This window comes from Schistocerca gregaria, chromosome 1, assembly GCF_023897955.1.
Source record: "Schistocerca gregaria isolate iqSchGreg1 chromosome 1, iqSchGreg1.2, whole genome shotgun sequence".
Lineage (NCBI taxonomy): Eukaryota > Metazoa > Arthropoda > Insecta > Orthoptera > Acrididae > Schistocerca > Schistocerca gregaria.
In genome coordinates this window covers 366203425-366217320 of record NC_064920.1, presented here as the reverse complement: position 1 = coordinate 366217320, position 13896 = coordinate 366203425, and the positions used below count along the sequence as shown (strand labels likewise).

The 13896-nt window shown below is 42.0% G+C and overlaps 1 protein-coding gene across 1 annotated transcript in view; it reads right to left on the bottom strand.

Annotated features, from left to right (window-relative positions):
* Positions 1–980: 980 nt before the first annotated feature.
* The window catches only part of LOC126346878 (hexokinase-1-like), a 246353-nt gene continuing 233437 nt past the window's right edge, over positions 981–13896 (bottom strand). The window contains exons 10-11 of the mRNA XM_050002225.1: positions 4296–4429; positions 981–1720 (exon numbers count right to left, since the gene is read on the bottom strand). Of these exons, the coding sequence (XP_049858182.1) occupies positions 1625–1720; positions 4296–4429 (230 nt within the window). The 3' untranslated portion in view covers positions 981–1624. The remainder of the gene's footprint in view (positions 1721–4295; positions 4430–13896) is intronic.

The window sequence follows — 13896 nt, the reverse complement described above, 5'->3', positions numbered from 1 at the left end:
ATTTCACCTTATAGTGGTGAAGAAGAACAAACAGATTGAACAAGACCTATTAAAATTGACCAAAGACAGTGACAATGTTATACTCACAGGAAGTAATCACTCATCCTCTCTCACTATCGTACTGGTGTCTTAACCCATTTTACTTACTAACAAATCTGATCAAAATTTTAAATCTCACTATTGTTATACCCACATTCAGTGAATTACCTATATGTTGCATTATGTGAGCACAACTACAGTGAAAAGGGGAAATCTGTTTCTTTAACTTGGTAGGAAATTAGAATTTATAATTCAAACAGTTATTCTGCTGTCCTCATACAGGTTTCACACTTTTCTTTTAAATCTGTCTGGGGACTGTAGTTTAACAGCTTGTTTCTTACCTTATCATTTACTGGATGTGGATTTGAATAAGTATTCTTAAATCAATCCAACTGTTGAGTGAGGCTGAATCTTCAATGTGAAAACAATAGATATATGGTTATTAAGAGGTTAACATTTTTGCCAGTGAGTAAACCTTCATCTAAAACTCCACTACCATTTTATTTTGGCTAAACTGGCAAAATGTAATCAGCATTAATCTGCAACTATAAAGGACTAATGATGCATGTGAAAGCACCATATGCAGTATATTTCTTGGGAAACTACAACTGATTTCAGTATCACTAAAGGCTGGTACCAAATGATGACACAAAATTAATTCAGTGTAGTGAACTACGTCACTGTGCATTTGAAGCAGTTCACTAGGCCAAATCAAATACAGATCTCCACTTGATAATGGCTTTCCATAAATGACCTCTATTCAAAACTGTACAAAAGACACTTGCTCCAAATATACCATCTCTACACTTGTACATCCCTGCACACTGGAGTTCTTCCAAATATACAATCCTATGTATTCACAAGAGTACACTATGTATGAAATTAGTCATACTTGACTAATTGTCAGAATGCTTGAAACAGTGGACATATCATTTATGGAATCTTGGTGAACGTTTTTTTATTACACAAAATCTTTATAGGAACAGAAATTTTGAGATTCTGACATAAACTGCACAAAAGGCAACATTTACAATTTTCTCTCTGTAGTTGTGTATGTTAAGTAACATTACTGTATTATATACATTATACTATGTTCAAATGTTTGTTACTATGTTGTTCTCTGAATCTGGAAAAAACTGTCTTACAAACTAATTTATGGGAACCATATGGTCCTAAATTATCATTTTGATAGAAGTTCCACATCAGTTTGTAAAATTACAATATCCCATTTTATTGAAAAATGTAACAAAATCACTTGAGTATAAATAGGCTTGTCATACAAGATTAACATTGTTTCACAACATGTATTTGAAAGGCCATTTTATCACAGTTATTCAAAGTTCCTGAAAAGTAACTTCATTGACATTCTGAAATTTGTGGTCAGCTTGCTTCCAAGAGTTCAGTAGCATCTTCATAGTGTTGTGAAATATCATTGTTAATAATGAGTCAACCACTGCTCACTACATTCTGTATTTTTTTCTTTTTCATTACTGCATATAGTGAAGCAAGCCTGCTGGCCCTTCTCAAAATATATTTTGGTGTACATTATTCAGTATTTGCTCATTTCAGTTGGATCTGACTTTAGTCACGTTTCTTGAAACCTCTCTTTCAACCGAAGAGCAATTGCGGCCACTATTCCAGCACCTTTACCGCTGCCATCTTCAGCAAGAAGCAGGCGGAACTGTGGACAAATGCAAAGGTCTGTCATACAAACTGCAAACACTAAGAAAATATTCATATTTCAAATGTTTCACTTTTTTGAAGGACTCTTGTCTGTGTGAAAGGAACAAACATTAGATCCCTAGGCCCTTCTGCATTGTGTGATGATGAAATTCTTATGACATTGTCTGAACAATGACTCTTCTGCCTCCTTCATGTCTTTGTTATAAACAAAGACTTACAAGCATATATTTATAACAATAATGAACAACGATGCTAAAAATCAGTAAACCTTTGCACCCCAGATTCTATAAAGGATCAAACTTCCATGTATGAAACAGAATCAAAGGCTAATTATTTTACGTACGAGTTAATGTGTTAAATATTTGATGTTAAACATGTAAGTGAGAGAAAGTTTAGAAAATGCTTGAAATTATGTTTAACTTTATTGGTTATCACTAAGTGCTCTCATTATCAAACTCAGACTGATTGAATATGTGTAATTTGTACTCTGTTTTAAGCAAAAGCTAGTTTTCCATGCACCCAGTGTTTATGATGTCACATCTCCTGAACTGTGTATTGTACAATGAAATAAGTTTGCAGATACAGCCAGTGACATATGTGGATATTGTCTGCAAATCAGGTAACAAATAAAGGTAATAGCAAAAAAGCAATAAATTAAAGTGTCATGCCAGATGCTGAAGTATTATTGCATGAACAGCAGAAATGTACTAAGCAATTTCTTTGCTTTCATCATTTTGTGGAGGATGTCAGCTGAGAAAATTTTTTGTAAAGATTTCAAATTTTGCATAAAGTTGTTTCAAAGTCACTAAGTGCCCTCATTCTCAAATATTGATTAACAATAGTCCGGATAACTTGTGCACCAGGAGTAGTGCTGCCTCAAGACACAGACATATTTTCTAACTGTAATACATGTCTTATTGTGTTAACATAACATTAAACTTATTAGTGAATAGATTATGATGTAATTTTAAATTTGATTTATAATTATACACTCCTCGAAATGGAAAAAAGAACACATTGACACCGGTGTGTCAGACCCACCATACTTGCTCCGGACACTGCGAGAGGGCTGTACAAGCAACGATCACACGCACGGCACAGCGGGCACACCAGGAACCACGGTGTTGGCCGTCGAATGGCGCTAGCTGCACAGCATTTGTGCACCACCGCCGTCAGTGTCAGCCAGTTTGCCGTGGCATACGGAGCTCCATCGCAGTCTTTAACACTGGTAGCATGCCGCGACAGCGTGGACGTGAACCGTATGTGCAGTTGAAGGACTTTGTGCGAGGGCGTATAGTGGGCATGCAGGAGGCCGGGTGGACGTACCGCCGAATTGCTCAACACGTGGGACGTGAGGTCTCCACAGTACATCGATGTTGTCGCCAGTGGTCGGCGGAAGGTGCACGTGCCCGTCGACCTGGGACCGGACCGCAGGGACGCACGGATGCACGCCAAAACCGTAGGAACCTACGCAGTGCCGTAGGGGACCGCACCGACACTTCCCAGCAAATTAGGGACACTGTTGCTCCTGGGGTATCGGCGAGGACCATTCGCAACCGTCTCCATGAAGCTGGGCTACGGTCCCGCACACCGTTAGGCCGTCTTCCGCTCATGCCCCAACATCGTGCAGCCCGCCTCCAGTGGTGTCGCGACAGGCGTGAATGGAGTGAGGAATGGAGACGTGTCGTCTTCAGCGATGAGAGTTGCTTCTGCCTTGGTGCCAATGATGGTCGTATGCGTGTTTGGCGCCGTGGAGGTGAGTGCCACAATCAGGACTGCATACGACCGAGGCACATAGGGCCAACACATGGCATCATGGTGTGGGGAGCGATCTCCTACACTGGCCGTACACCTCTGGTGATCGTCGAGGGGACACTGAATAGTGCACGGTACATCCAAACCGTCATCGAACCCATCGTTCTACCATTCCTAGAACAGCAAGGGAACTTGCTGTTCCAACAGGACAATGCACGTCCGCATGTATCCCCTGCCACCCAACGTGCTCTAGAAGGTGTAAGTCAACTACCCTGGCCAGCAAGATCTCCGGATCTGTCCCCCATTGAGCATGTTTGGGACTGGATGAAGCGTCGTCTCACGCGGTCTGCACGTCCAGCACGAACGCTGGTCCAACTGAGGCACCAGGTGGAAATGGCATGGCAAGCCGTTCCACAGGACTACATCCAGCATCTCTACGATCGTCTCCATGGGAGAATAGCAGCCTGCATTGCTGCGAAAGGTGGATATACACTGTACTAGTGCCGACATTGTGCATGCTCTGTTGCCTGTGTCTATGGTTCTGTCAGTGTGATCATGTGATGTATCTGACCCCAGGAATGTGTCAATAAAGTTTCCCCTTCCTGGGACAATGAATTCATGGTGTTCTTATTTCAATTTCCAGGAGTGTATGAACATGATACATTCATTGCAGCTGGAATCCGATAGGTAGGCAACCTGCAGCTTGGCTCATGCACTCTGAACCACGTCAGCAATTTAGGTATACAGAAGAAGAAGAAGAAGAAGATGATGATGATGATGGTGATAACTGTAATAACAGTAAGCAAAACAGAACATACCTTTTTGCCAGGTGCTAACAGCTGAATGTATTTGTTCATCCATGTTTTCAGCCTAGGGTGGTGTTTAAACAGAGATCCATCTACTGCAATAGTTGTATCTGGTCTGTCCATTCTTATGAGGAGTCTTGATAAACCTTTGAAACATTTATACATAAAATTAGTATTGCCGACTTACAGTCACTTTACATGTACATTAGCTTAATAGTGTTCCAACTAAATTAATCTCCCCCCCCCCCCCCCCCCACTCTCTCTCTCTCTCTCTCTCTCTCTCTCTCTCTCTCTCTCTCTCTCTCTCTCTCTCTCTCTCTCTCTCTCTCTCACACACACACACACACACACACACAAATGTGTGCACATGCAGAGATGTGTGCATCTATTATCATAACGTGCAGATTGAATAAGATCAAAAAATTTGTACCTACTGGACGATTTGTACACTGGTTAACTCATACTGATAGTGGCTCCATACCTACAGTTGCATCTAAAAAAGATTTAAAAACCTGAATAGTGACAGACAATCTAAGTGTAATCAGAAACTTGAGAAAACGGATGAAAGTATAGCAACTGCCACATTTCATTTTGAGTTTCAGCTCTGAAAGTGCTGCCTATGTACCTCCCATAACTTTTCTTTTTATACTTTTTCTTCTTCCTCTTTATTCCTGCTTTTGTAGTCATTTCATAATCATTCTTGCCTTTCTGATAACAACATTTAGCCACTCACTTTACATTAAAAGGCGATCAAAGACTGTGAGATTTGCATATTTGCTGCTATACAGAATTTCTACCCCTCCCGTTCCTATCATCTACTTGTATTCACAAAGTGTCCTGAATGAAAAATTAGGGTTGAAAACCTGTTGGCACTGAAGTGATTGGTGATGGATTACAAGCTTACATGTGCCAAGAACAGGCAAGGAATCCAGTTGTGTTCTTTTCAAATACACTTTGTATCCCCACCAGCAGGCATTGCGTTGGAGGCAGATGAGCTGACTTTAGAAGTGTAGTGGAACCCCTATTTTTTGTTTCCCTTTTGTAATTTGGTCCACCATGGATGTGGTGTTTCTGCAGTGCTGTCAGGAAAAGTTGCGCCTACAGAAGGAAGAGCAGCAGGAGCAGATACAGGCACAGATGAATGAGAATACAAAGTTACTTTGCATCCTTGCCCTGGCAGGCACGGGTCAGGCACCTGCTGAGAACTTTTCTTCTCTGCCCTTGAGACTGTTTGCTGGTTCTGATGAATCTATGGAAATATGAGAGAATTACATGTGCCAGTTCTTGCTGCACTACCAGGTAAGGTGTATCATTGATCCAGCCAATAAGGTTGCCTTGTTGTCCAGCAGTGCATGTTGATATGAAGTTGTTCAAATTTTGAAGTACTCCACTGAGCCAGAGAGACTCCCCTATGATGATCTTTGTCACTTCCTGATGCAGTAGTGGCACAGTTGCAATTTAACCTGCACCACAAGCACCCTGGGCAGTTGTATGCAGTCTTGATTGCCAATCCACAAGGCCTCTTGAGCAAGTGTTGGTTTGAGTGTTCCAACAGTGCCTGATCTTGAGGTTCAGACTAGTGAGTGACCTTGTTTGAATCTTCATTAGCTGATGTTGCTCACATGAGTTGATGGTAGCAGCAGGAGACATGCTTTCTGATAATTGGCAGGTGGCTCAATTAGGTGTTCATGTTAAACATGTCCTGAGGCCTCATGGATACCTGCACCCAGTCACAATGTGTTGATGTTGCTGACAATTTGGGCACAATGGCAATGCGACACTGCCTGTCTCTGCCTGTGCCAAGCATGGCAGGTTTATGTTGTTCACAGTGTCTTATTCCCCACCCTCTGTGGTTTCTGGATCTTCAACGTTGTCTCCTGCTCATCCCTGTTGTCCTTCACTGCATGTTTATCAAGATTCCCTACACATGGATGCCATGTGTGGGGTGTGCTATCAAAGAGGCCATTTGACAACTGTTTGTGACATTCCTGAGCCATGTGTCAGGCGTTTGATGCTCCTGTGTTTTCACTGGGCTCTGGCGTCATCTCGCCACGCATGAGTCACACCACTGTATTTTTCTGACTTTTTTGTGGAGTGTGTGGCCAGTCAAATTTCAATTTGCCAAAGAGCAACTATAAGCCTCGTTAATTTAGATACATACAAGCTCCAGTGTGACCTGGAATTTCATCAGCTGCTATGTCAGGTTAGTAAACAGTGCATTTTTTGTAGTAGCAATTCTTTGTCTCCACACATTATGTAAATGAGGAATGTTAACTTACATTGTTAATGGTCCATTCATTGGTGATGCAAAATGTCTTTAGCCTTGATTCCTTTTCTGATCTAGGCTACCAGATGCCTGACGAAATGCATTTAATGACTCAATCTGTTTCTTTTCATGAGTTAGTCTCCTTACTGTGGTCATACAGCCAGTTGTGTCAGAATACAATGGATTGGGCTGAAAAATTTGAGGCACATGTTTGTCTTAAGCCATTTTTTGTCATCCCTGCCCCATTTCCTTCACCATGCATGACAAGGTAAACGCCAAGTTGCAGTGTTGGCAGGATCAAGGCATCATTTCTCCTACTCTATCGAGTGAGTGGGCAGCACCTGTAGTAGAGATTCAAAAGCCCAACAGTGCTACGCACATTTGCACCAATTTTAAACAGATGGCCAGTGCACAATGTGTCATGGATTCTTATTCAATTTTGCAACCAATAGATTGTTGGAAAAATTGTTCAGAGCCAGTATTTTTTGTGCAGTGACTTGAGTGATGCCTACTTGCTGTTATGATTGGACACTGTTTCACGGACTTTCTTGGTCCTCAATACCCCCTTTGGACTTTACCAGTTTAATAACTCGACTTTCAGAATCTTGTCCATGCTGCAAATTTATCAACAGCACTTGGAACAGTTGATTTTGGACATTTGCTGTTGCGCCAATTGTTTTGGTGATGTTGGGTAACAGGTCCTACCAGAAGAACATTTGCGAAACCTTTAGTCACTTTTCCAATCCCTCCTGGAGAGTGGTCTTCATTGCAGGCTGGAAAAGCATTATTTTGGGACATGTGTTTAGCAAAGATGGCCTCTTTCCAACAGACAGCCTCATCAGGGTCACTGTCAACCTGCCAGAATTCAAGAACATGAAGGAGTTCCTGTCTTTTTTGGGTTAGATTTCATATTGTGCTCAGTTCATTTGCTGGGCCATGCACATCTTCCATCTTCTTTACTGGATTTACTAGAAGGGCATTAAGTTTTTCTGGTCTGTAGATTGTCAACAGGCTTTTCAGCCTCTGAAGCAGTGTTCATATTCTGCTCAATATCTGTCTTCTTTTACACTGAGTAAACCTTTAATCCTGTCCTGTGGTGCATCACAGTGTAGGACTGGTGCAGTCCTGTCCCATTGGAAGCAAGATGCCCCAGAACAGCCCATTGATTATGCACCAGACACCCTTTTCACAGCTCAGTGTAATTAATAACAGGTGGAAAAGATAATGCCAGCCATTATTTTTGTGGCTAAAAACTTTCACATTTTCTTGTAGGGGCGAGATTCTTCCTCATCATCAGCCACATGGCTGTTTCCTTATTTGACCACCGTTCTAAGCTGTCTGACAGGACTGCCCACCCATTTCAGCAGTAGTCACTCTTTCTCAGTAACTATTGTTATGATATTCTTTGCTGATCCACTGTCCAGAATGCCAATGCTGATGCACTCTTGCAGCTACCAATGGGGCCCGATTCTCAGGTTCACATTGGATGATGCATTGCACTAAATCCTGTTGGATTTTCTGTTAACGGCACTAGAGGCAACAGACACTAACCTGCTTTTCCAGAAAATAATTTTGGTGCCCCAGATGTGTTAGCTGGAGCATGTCTCTTTGGGTGCAGATCCAGAGTAGCATACTTTTGTTTTTTTTTCTCCTATGTGATCACCTCAGCATTGTCCAGGGGGGTCCTCATGCTTGTCAAGTAGGAGCAATGGTTGGATGGTTGTTTGCCCTGCATTGTGCCTCCACATACTCCAGTTGCTGCAGACATTGCACTGGAGTATGGCTCACATGAAGGCGTTGGTGTACTGTCATGTCTTCTAGCCAGCAACCGATCGTGACATCGAACATCTGGTGTCGGTTCATGGGACCTGTGCACAGAACCAGTCTGCACCACCATGCTGGTTTTCTACTTGGCCAGTCTCTGAGCACTCTTGGGACAGGGTGCATGTTGGTTTTGGCTTCTTATTTGGACAGCATGTGGTTGATGTTTGTACAGTTTCCTGTATGCAGCCAAGCTGTCCCACACATTGTCAGTTGTCATTGTTCATAAGTTGTCCATTTTTGGCATTGAGAGGTAATCCCAAAACCCATATGTCTGATAACAGTAGGAAATTTGTGTCATGGGAGGCTTTCACATTCATAACAGTATCCAGCATCCAACTGCTGCCCATTTCACCTAGCTTCTAACTCAGAGATGGAGCACTTCATGTGTACCTTAAAAATCCATATGAGGAAGTCAGTGTCTACCTCTCCTTGTGACAAGGCATTGTCATTTTTCATGGCTATGTACTGGGCAATGTCAGTCAACAGGTCCAGTACTACAGAATTTTTGTTTGGACGCTGGCCGCACATGCTAGAGATTACTGTGGCCCACCACAATTTCATCCCAAGGCTGCCGTTTGGGCTCAGTCCTCCAGCCACCAGCAGGGATGGAAATTGTTTGTGGTGGATGTTGGTAAGGAGCAGTTGACCTGCCATGCAAATCAGTTATGCTTATGCCCTGTTAGGATGTCACTGCCACAGTCTTCAGTTAAGCAGGATGGCAGAGTTAGTCAAGGCGTTGATCTGGATACAGATCCCCACTTGCAGCAGCATGCTGCTTCGTTTTTGCAACCTTGTGCCCTCTGCCGTCCTGTCACATGTGCCTCAGTTGCAGTGAGGTTCTCATCTGGTCCTGCCAATATGGAGTCAATGGATTTTGATCCATCCTCCTCTTCCACCTCCTCTGCATCCTCTCCCTCTCATTGATGAGGTGGCCTTGCCTCTGCTGTAGGCAGTGGTCACCATGTAACGTCAGCCTCTTTCTCCTTCTGCTCTTCCTGTGGAGCAAGTAGCATCACTGTTGCCTCCTCCACTGGTTGATCTTCTGTTAGGTTATCCAATGGCGTCTACAGTTCTGGGGGGGGGGGGGGGGGGGGAGATTCAGTATCCCCACCAGCAAACACTGCAATGTAGGTAGACAAGCTGGCATGGATAGCACAGTGTTACAGTATTGAAATGTGCCATGGAGAGAGCACATACTGCATAGTATCAGCAGACTTGCTGACAAAGGTCTTTACCTGTGGGCAGCAGTACGCAGGGCAGCCAGTGCTTATGGAAGTCCAACTATTGCTGACCTGTGCTCAGTGGACAGCTGCGTGCAACAGCCATATGCTTTGAGTTATCCTCCTGCATGCCTCTATGAGTTTTTGGGCTTCCTGCTTCCTGTAGATTGACTTGCATGACAAGTTCTTGATTCTCCTCAAGAGGTTCTATTCCCCAATTATTATCGAGTCACCATCAGTAAAAAAAAGGCAGAAAACCTAGATCTTGATAGCTGGATGTGAATATAAGTGTACACTTCTGCATCAACCCCTGTGTTGTTATGCTCAGAGACAGACACTGGGTATACTGAGCAACAGATATGCACATAAATAAGAATGTGAGTACAGAGCTCAGCTTATAAACTATTCCTTAAAGCCAACAAATCCACACAGCTACATCAGAAAATGTTGCCATATGGACTGAAGAAGACTGCAGATACAAAAGATGAGCTCCAAAGTTCAAGTTCTTGTTTATACAGGGTGGTCCATTGATAGTAACCTTGCCAAATATCTCACAAAATTAGCATAAACAAACAAATCTGTTCGAGTGTGATGGGGGAAAACAGTTGGCGCATTGGATGGCCCACTAGATGCCGTTGCCATAGATCAAATTGATAGAAACTGAGTGTTTTTGTTCAAATGGCTCTGAGCACTATGGGACTTAACATCTATGGTCATCAGTCCCCTAGTACTTAGAACTACTTAAACCTAACTAAACTAAGGACATTACACAACACCCAGTCATCATGAGGCAGAGAAAATCCCTGACCCTGCCGGGAATTGAACCCGGGAACCCGAGAACGCTACCGCACGACCACAAGCCATGGACTGAGTTTTCTTTTTCTTTTTTCTTTTTTTGTCATAATAATTATGTGGAAGACATGATCTTGTTAAAATGGAATGTTTAACAGTCGCAGAAAATATATGGTGTTCATTTATGGCTATTGCGATCAAAATGCCCAACAAACTTGTGCTATGTATGTTGATCGTTATCTTGACAGACAGCATCCAAGTGTCTGTACCTTCTGTCAGATAGTTAACATATTTAAAGATACCAGAAGTGTTCAGACGAAGAAGAAGACGCAATCAAGAACTGCAACAAATGAAGTTGCCCAAATAAATGTTTTAGCTACAGTTGAGGCTTATCTACACATCAGTAGCAGACAAACTGAGCGGGAATTGGAAATTTCAAAAATGTCACTTTTGATAAATCTGCATAATTATACATTTTATTCTTACCATATTACTATTCACCTGTAATTGCATGCTGATGATTTTAAACGTCACAAAATAAATTATGAGACGATAACAGGTTGTTTTCAAGAGTTCTATTTAGTAATGAAGCATCATTGACAAACAGAGGTAATGTAAACCAGCATAATATGCTGCATTGGGCAATGGAAAATCGATAATGGCTGCAACAAGTGGAACATCAGAGACCCCGGTGGGTTAATGTATGGTGTGGAATTATGGCCCTTATTTTATCGATGGCAATCTAAATGGTGCAATGTATGCTGATTTTTTTTAATTAATGTTTTACTAATTTTACTACAAGATGTTTCACTTCATGACAGAATGGCAATGTACTTCCAACAACACTGATGTCCAGCACATAGCACACATACAGTTGTAGTGGTATTAAATAGAAATTTTAATAACAGGAGGATTTGTCATAGCAGCTTCATACCATGGCCTGCACATTCACTGGACCATACATATCTGAACTTCTTTCTGAGGGGAAAATTGAAAGATATTTGTTATTGTGATCCACCGACAATGCCTAAAAACATGCGTCAGCATATTGTCAATGCATGTACAACAATGACTGAAGGCGACCTACTCGCTGTTGAGAGGAATTTCGTTATGCGTACTGCCAAAAGCACTGAAGCTGAAGGACATCATTTTGAGCATTTATTACATTAATGAGGTTATTACAGTTGCTCACACAGTAACAGCATGCATTCACATAATTTATGATAAGGTCACGAAAGTTAATGTATCACATTGGAACAACAGAAATAAAGTCCATACATAACTACTTTTGGGTTTTAATTTAAAAAACCACATTGTTATCAACTGTTCATCTAAATGGGTGAGGCATATAATAAGTGGTGGGATATTACAGCATTATTCATCACAATGCGAAACAAATGTTCCAAATCAAACATTCCTATTTATTTCCATTCTGCGCAAAAATGTAATAAAAAATGGAAGTACCTATTTAAAAAATGCAGTTTCTATCATTTTGAAATATGTCAGCACCATGTAGTGGGCCGTCCATAGCGCCATCTGTTCTCCCATGTCATGATGGAACAGATTTTTGTTCTTATTTTCTTGTTTGATGCTAATTTCATGAGATATTTGGCCCAGTCACTGTCAATGGACCACCATGCATATGTAGCCACTATTGAATGAAGAGCTCTTTGGATGGAATGGGATAATTACTACATCCAGATGGCAGAAGTACCTTTGGCAGAAACAAGAGTGGGAAGTGGGAACATATCTTATTTGTGATACTGAAAGATTGAAGCAATCATTTTTTTAAGTAGTAAAATAAATAGTACTGTTGTAAAAAAGTTTCCTAGTATCCTTTGTAATAATACACACATAAAAAAAAGTTTTGCATCACCTCAGTTCCGATAGATCCAGAACCTGTTAAGAAAATTGTAATACATATCAACATAAATGTCATTTCTACACTTTTCATTGTTCATGAAACACATTGCTTGTTTATCACCATACAGCAAGACCTTCAGAGGTGGTGGTCCAGATTGCTGTATACACCTGTATCACTAATACCCAGTAGCACATCCTCTTGCATTGATGCTTGCCTGTATTCATCTTGGCATACTATCCACAAGTTCATCAAGGCACTGTTGGTCTAGACTGTCCCACTCCTCAACAGCGATTCGGCGTATATCTCTCAGAGTGGTTGGTGGGTCACGTCGTCCATAGACAGCCTATTTCAGTCTATCCCAGGCATGTTCGATAGGGTTCATGTCTGAAGAACATGTTGGCCACTCTAGTCGAGTGATGTCATTATCCTGAAGGAAGTCATTCACAAGATGTGCATGATGGGGGCGTCCATGAAGACAAATGCTTTGCCAATATGCTGCCGATACAGTTGCACTATCAGTCGGAGGATGGCATTCACGTATCAAACAGCCATTACGGCACCTTTCATGACCACCAGGGGCATATGTCAGCCTCACATAATGCCACCCCAAAAACAGCAGGGAACCTCCACCTTGCTGCACTCTCTGGACAATGTGTCTAACGCATTCAGCCTGACCGGGTTGCCTCCAAACATGTCTCTGACAATTGTCTGGTTGAAGGCATATGCAACACTCATTGGTGAAGAGAACGTGATGCCAGTCCTGAGCGGTCCATTCAGCATGTTGCTGGGCACGTCTGTACTGCGGTGCATGGTGTGGTGGTTGCAAGGGTGGACCTCACCATAGACATCAGGAGTGACATTGCACATCATGCAGCCTATGGCACACAGTTTGAGTTTTAACATGACATCCCGTGACTGCATGAAAAGCATTATTCAACATGGTGATGTTGCTTTCAGGATTCCTCCAACCCCTAATCCATAGGTAATGGTTATCCACTGCAGTAGTAGCCCTTGGGCGGCCTGAGCAAGGCATGTCATCAACAGTTCCTACCTCTCTGTATCTCCTCCCTATCAGAACAACATCGCTTTGGTTCACTCTGAAATGCCTGGACAGTTCCCTTGTTAAGAGCCCTCCGTGGCACAAAGTAACAATGTGATCATGACTGAACTGCAATATTGACAATCCAGACATGGTTGAACTACAGACAGTACGAGCCATGTACCTCCTTCCTGGTGGAGTGACTGGAACTGATCAGCTGTCGGACCCCCTCCGTCTATTAGGCACTGCTCATGCGTGGTTGTTTACATCTTTGGGTAGGTTTAGTGATATCTCTGAAGAGTCAAAGGAACTGTGTCTTTGATACAATATCCAGTCAATGTCTATCTTCAGGAGCTGTGGGAACTGGAATGATGCAAAACTTGTTTTTTCTTGTATGTATATTTCTCTCACTCGTCTAACTTCTAGAAGACAATTTTCAACTGCAGTATACGTTTAAGGGTTTTTAGGTTTGAAACACAGAAATAATAACTCAACTGACTGCATGCTTATGAAATAGCCATCAAAGGAGGTTTACTTGTGCATAAAACTATGTTTTGAATGTGTGTTTTATTTATAATTTACACTCTTGTTTATTTTAATTCGAAGTT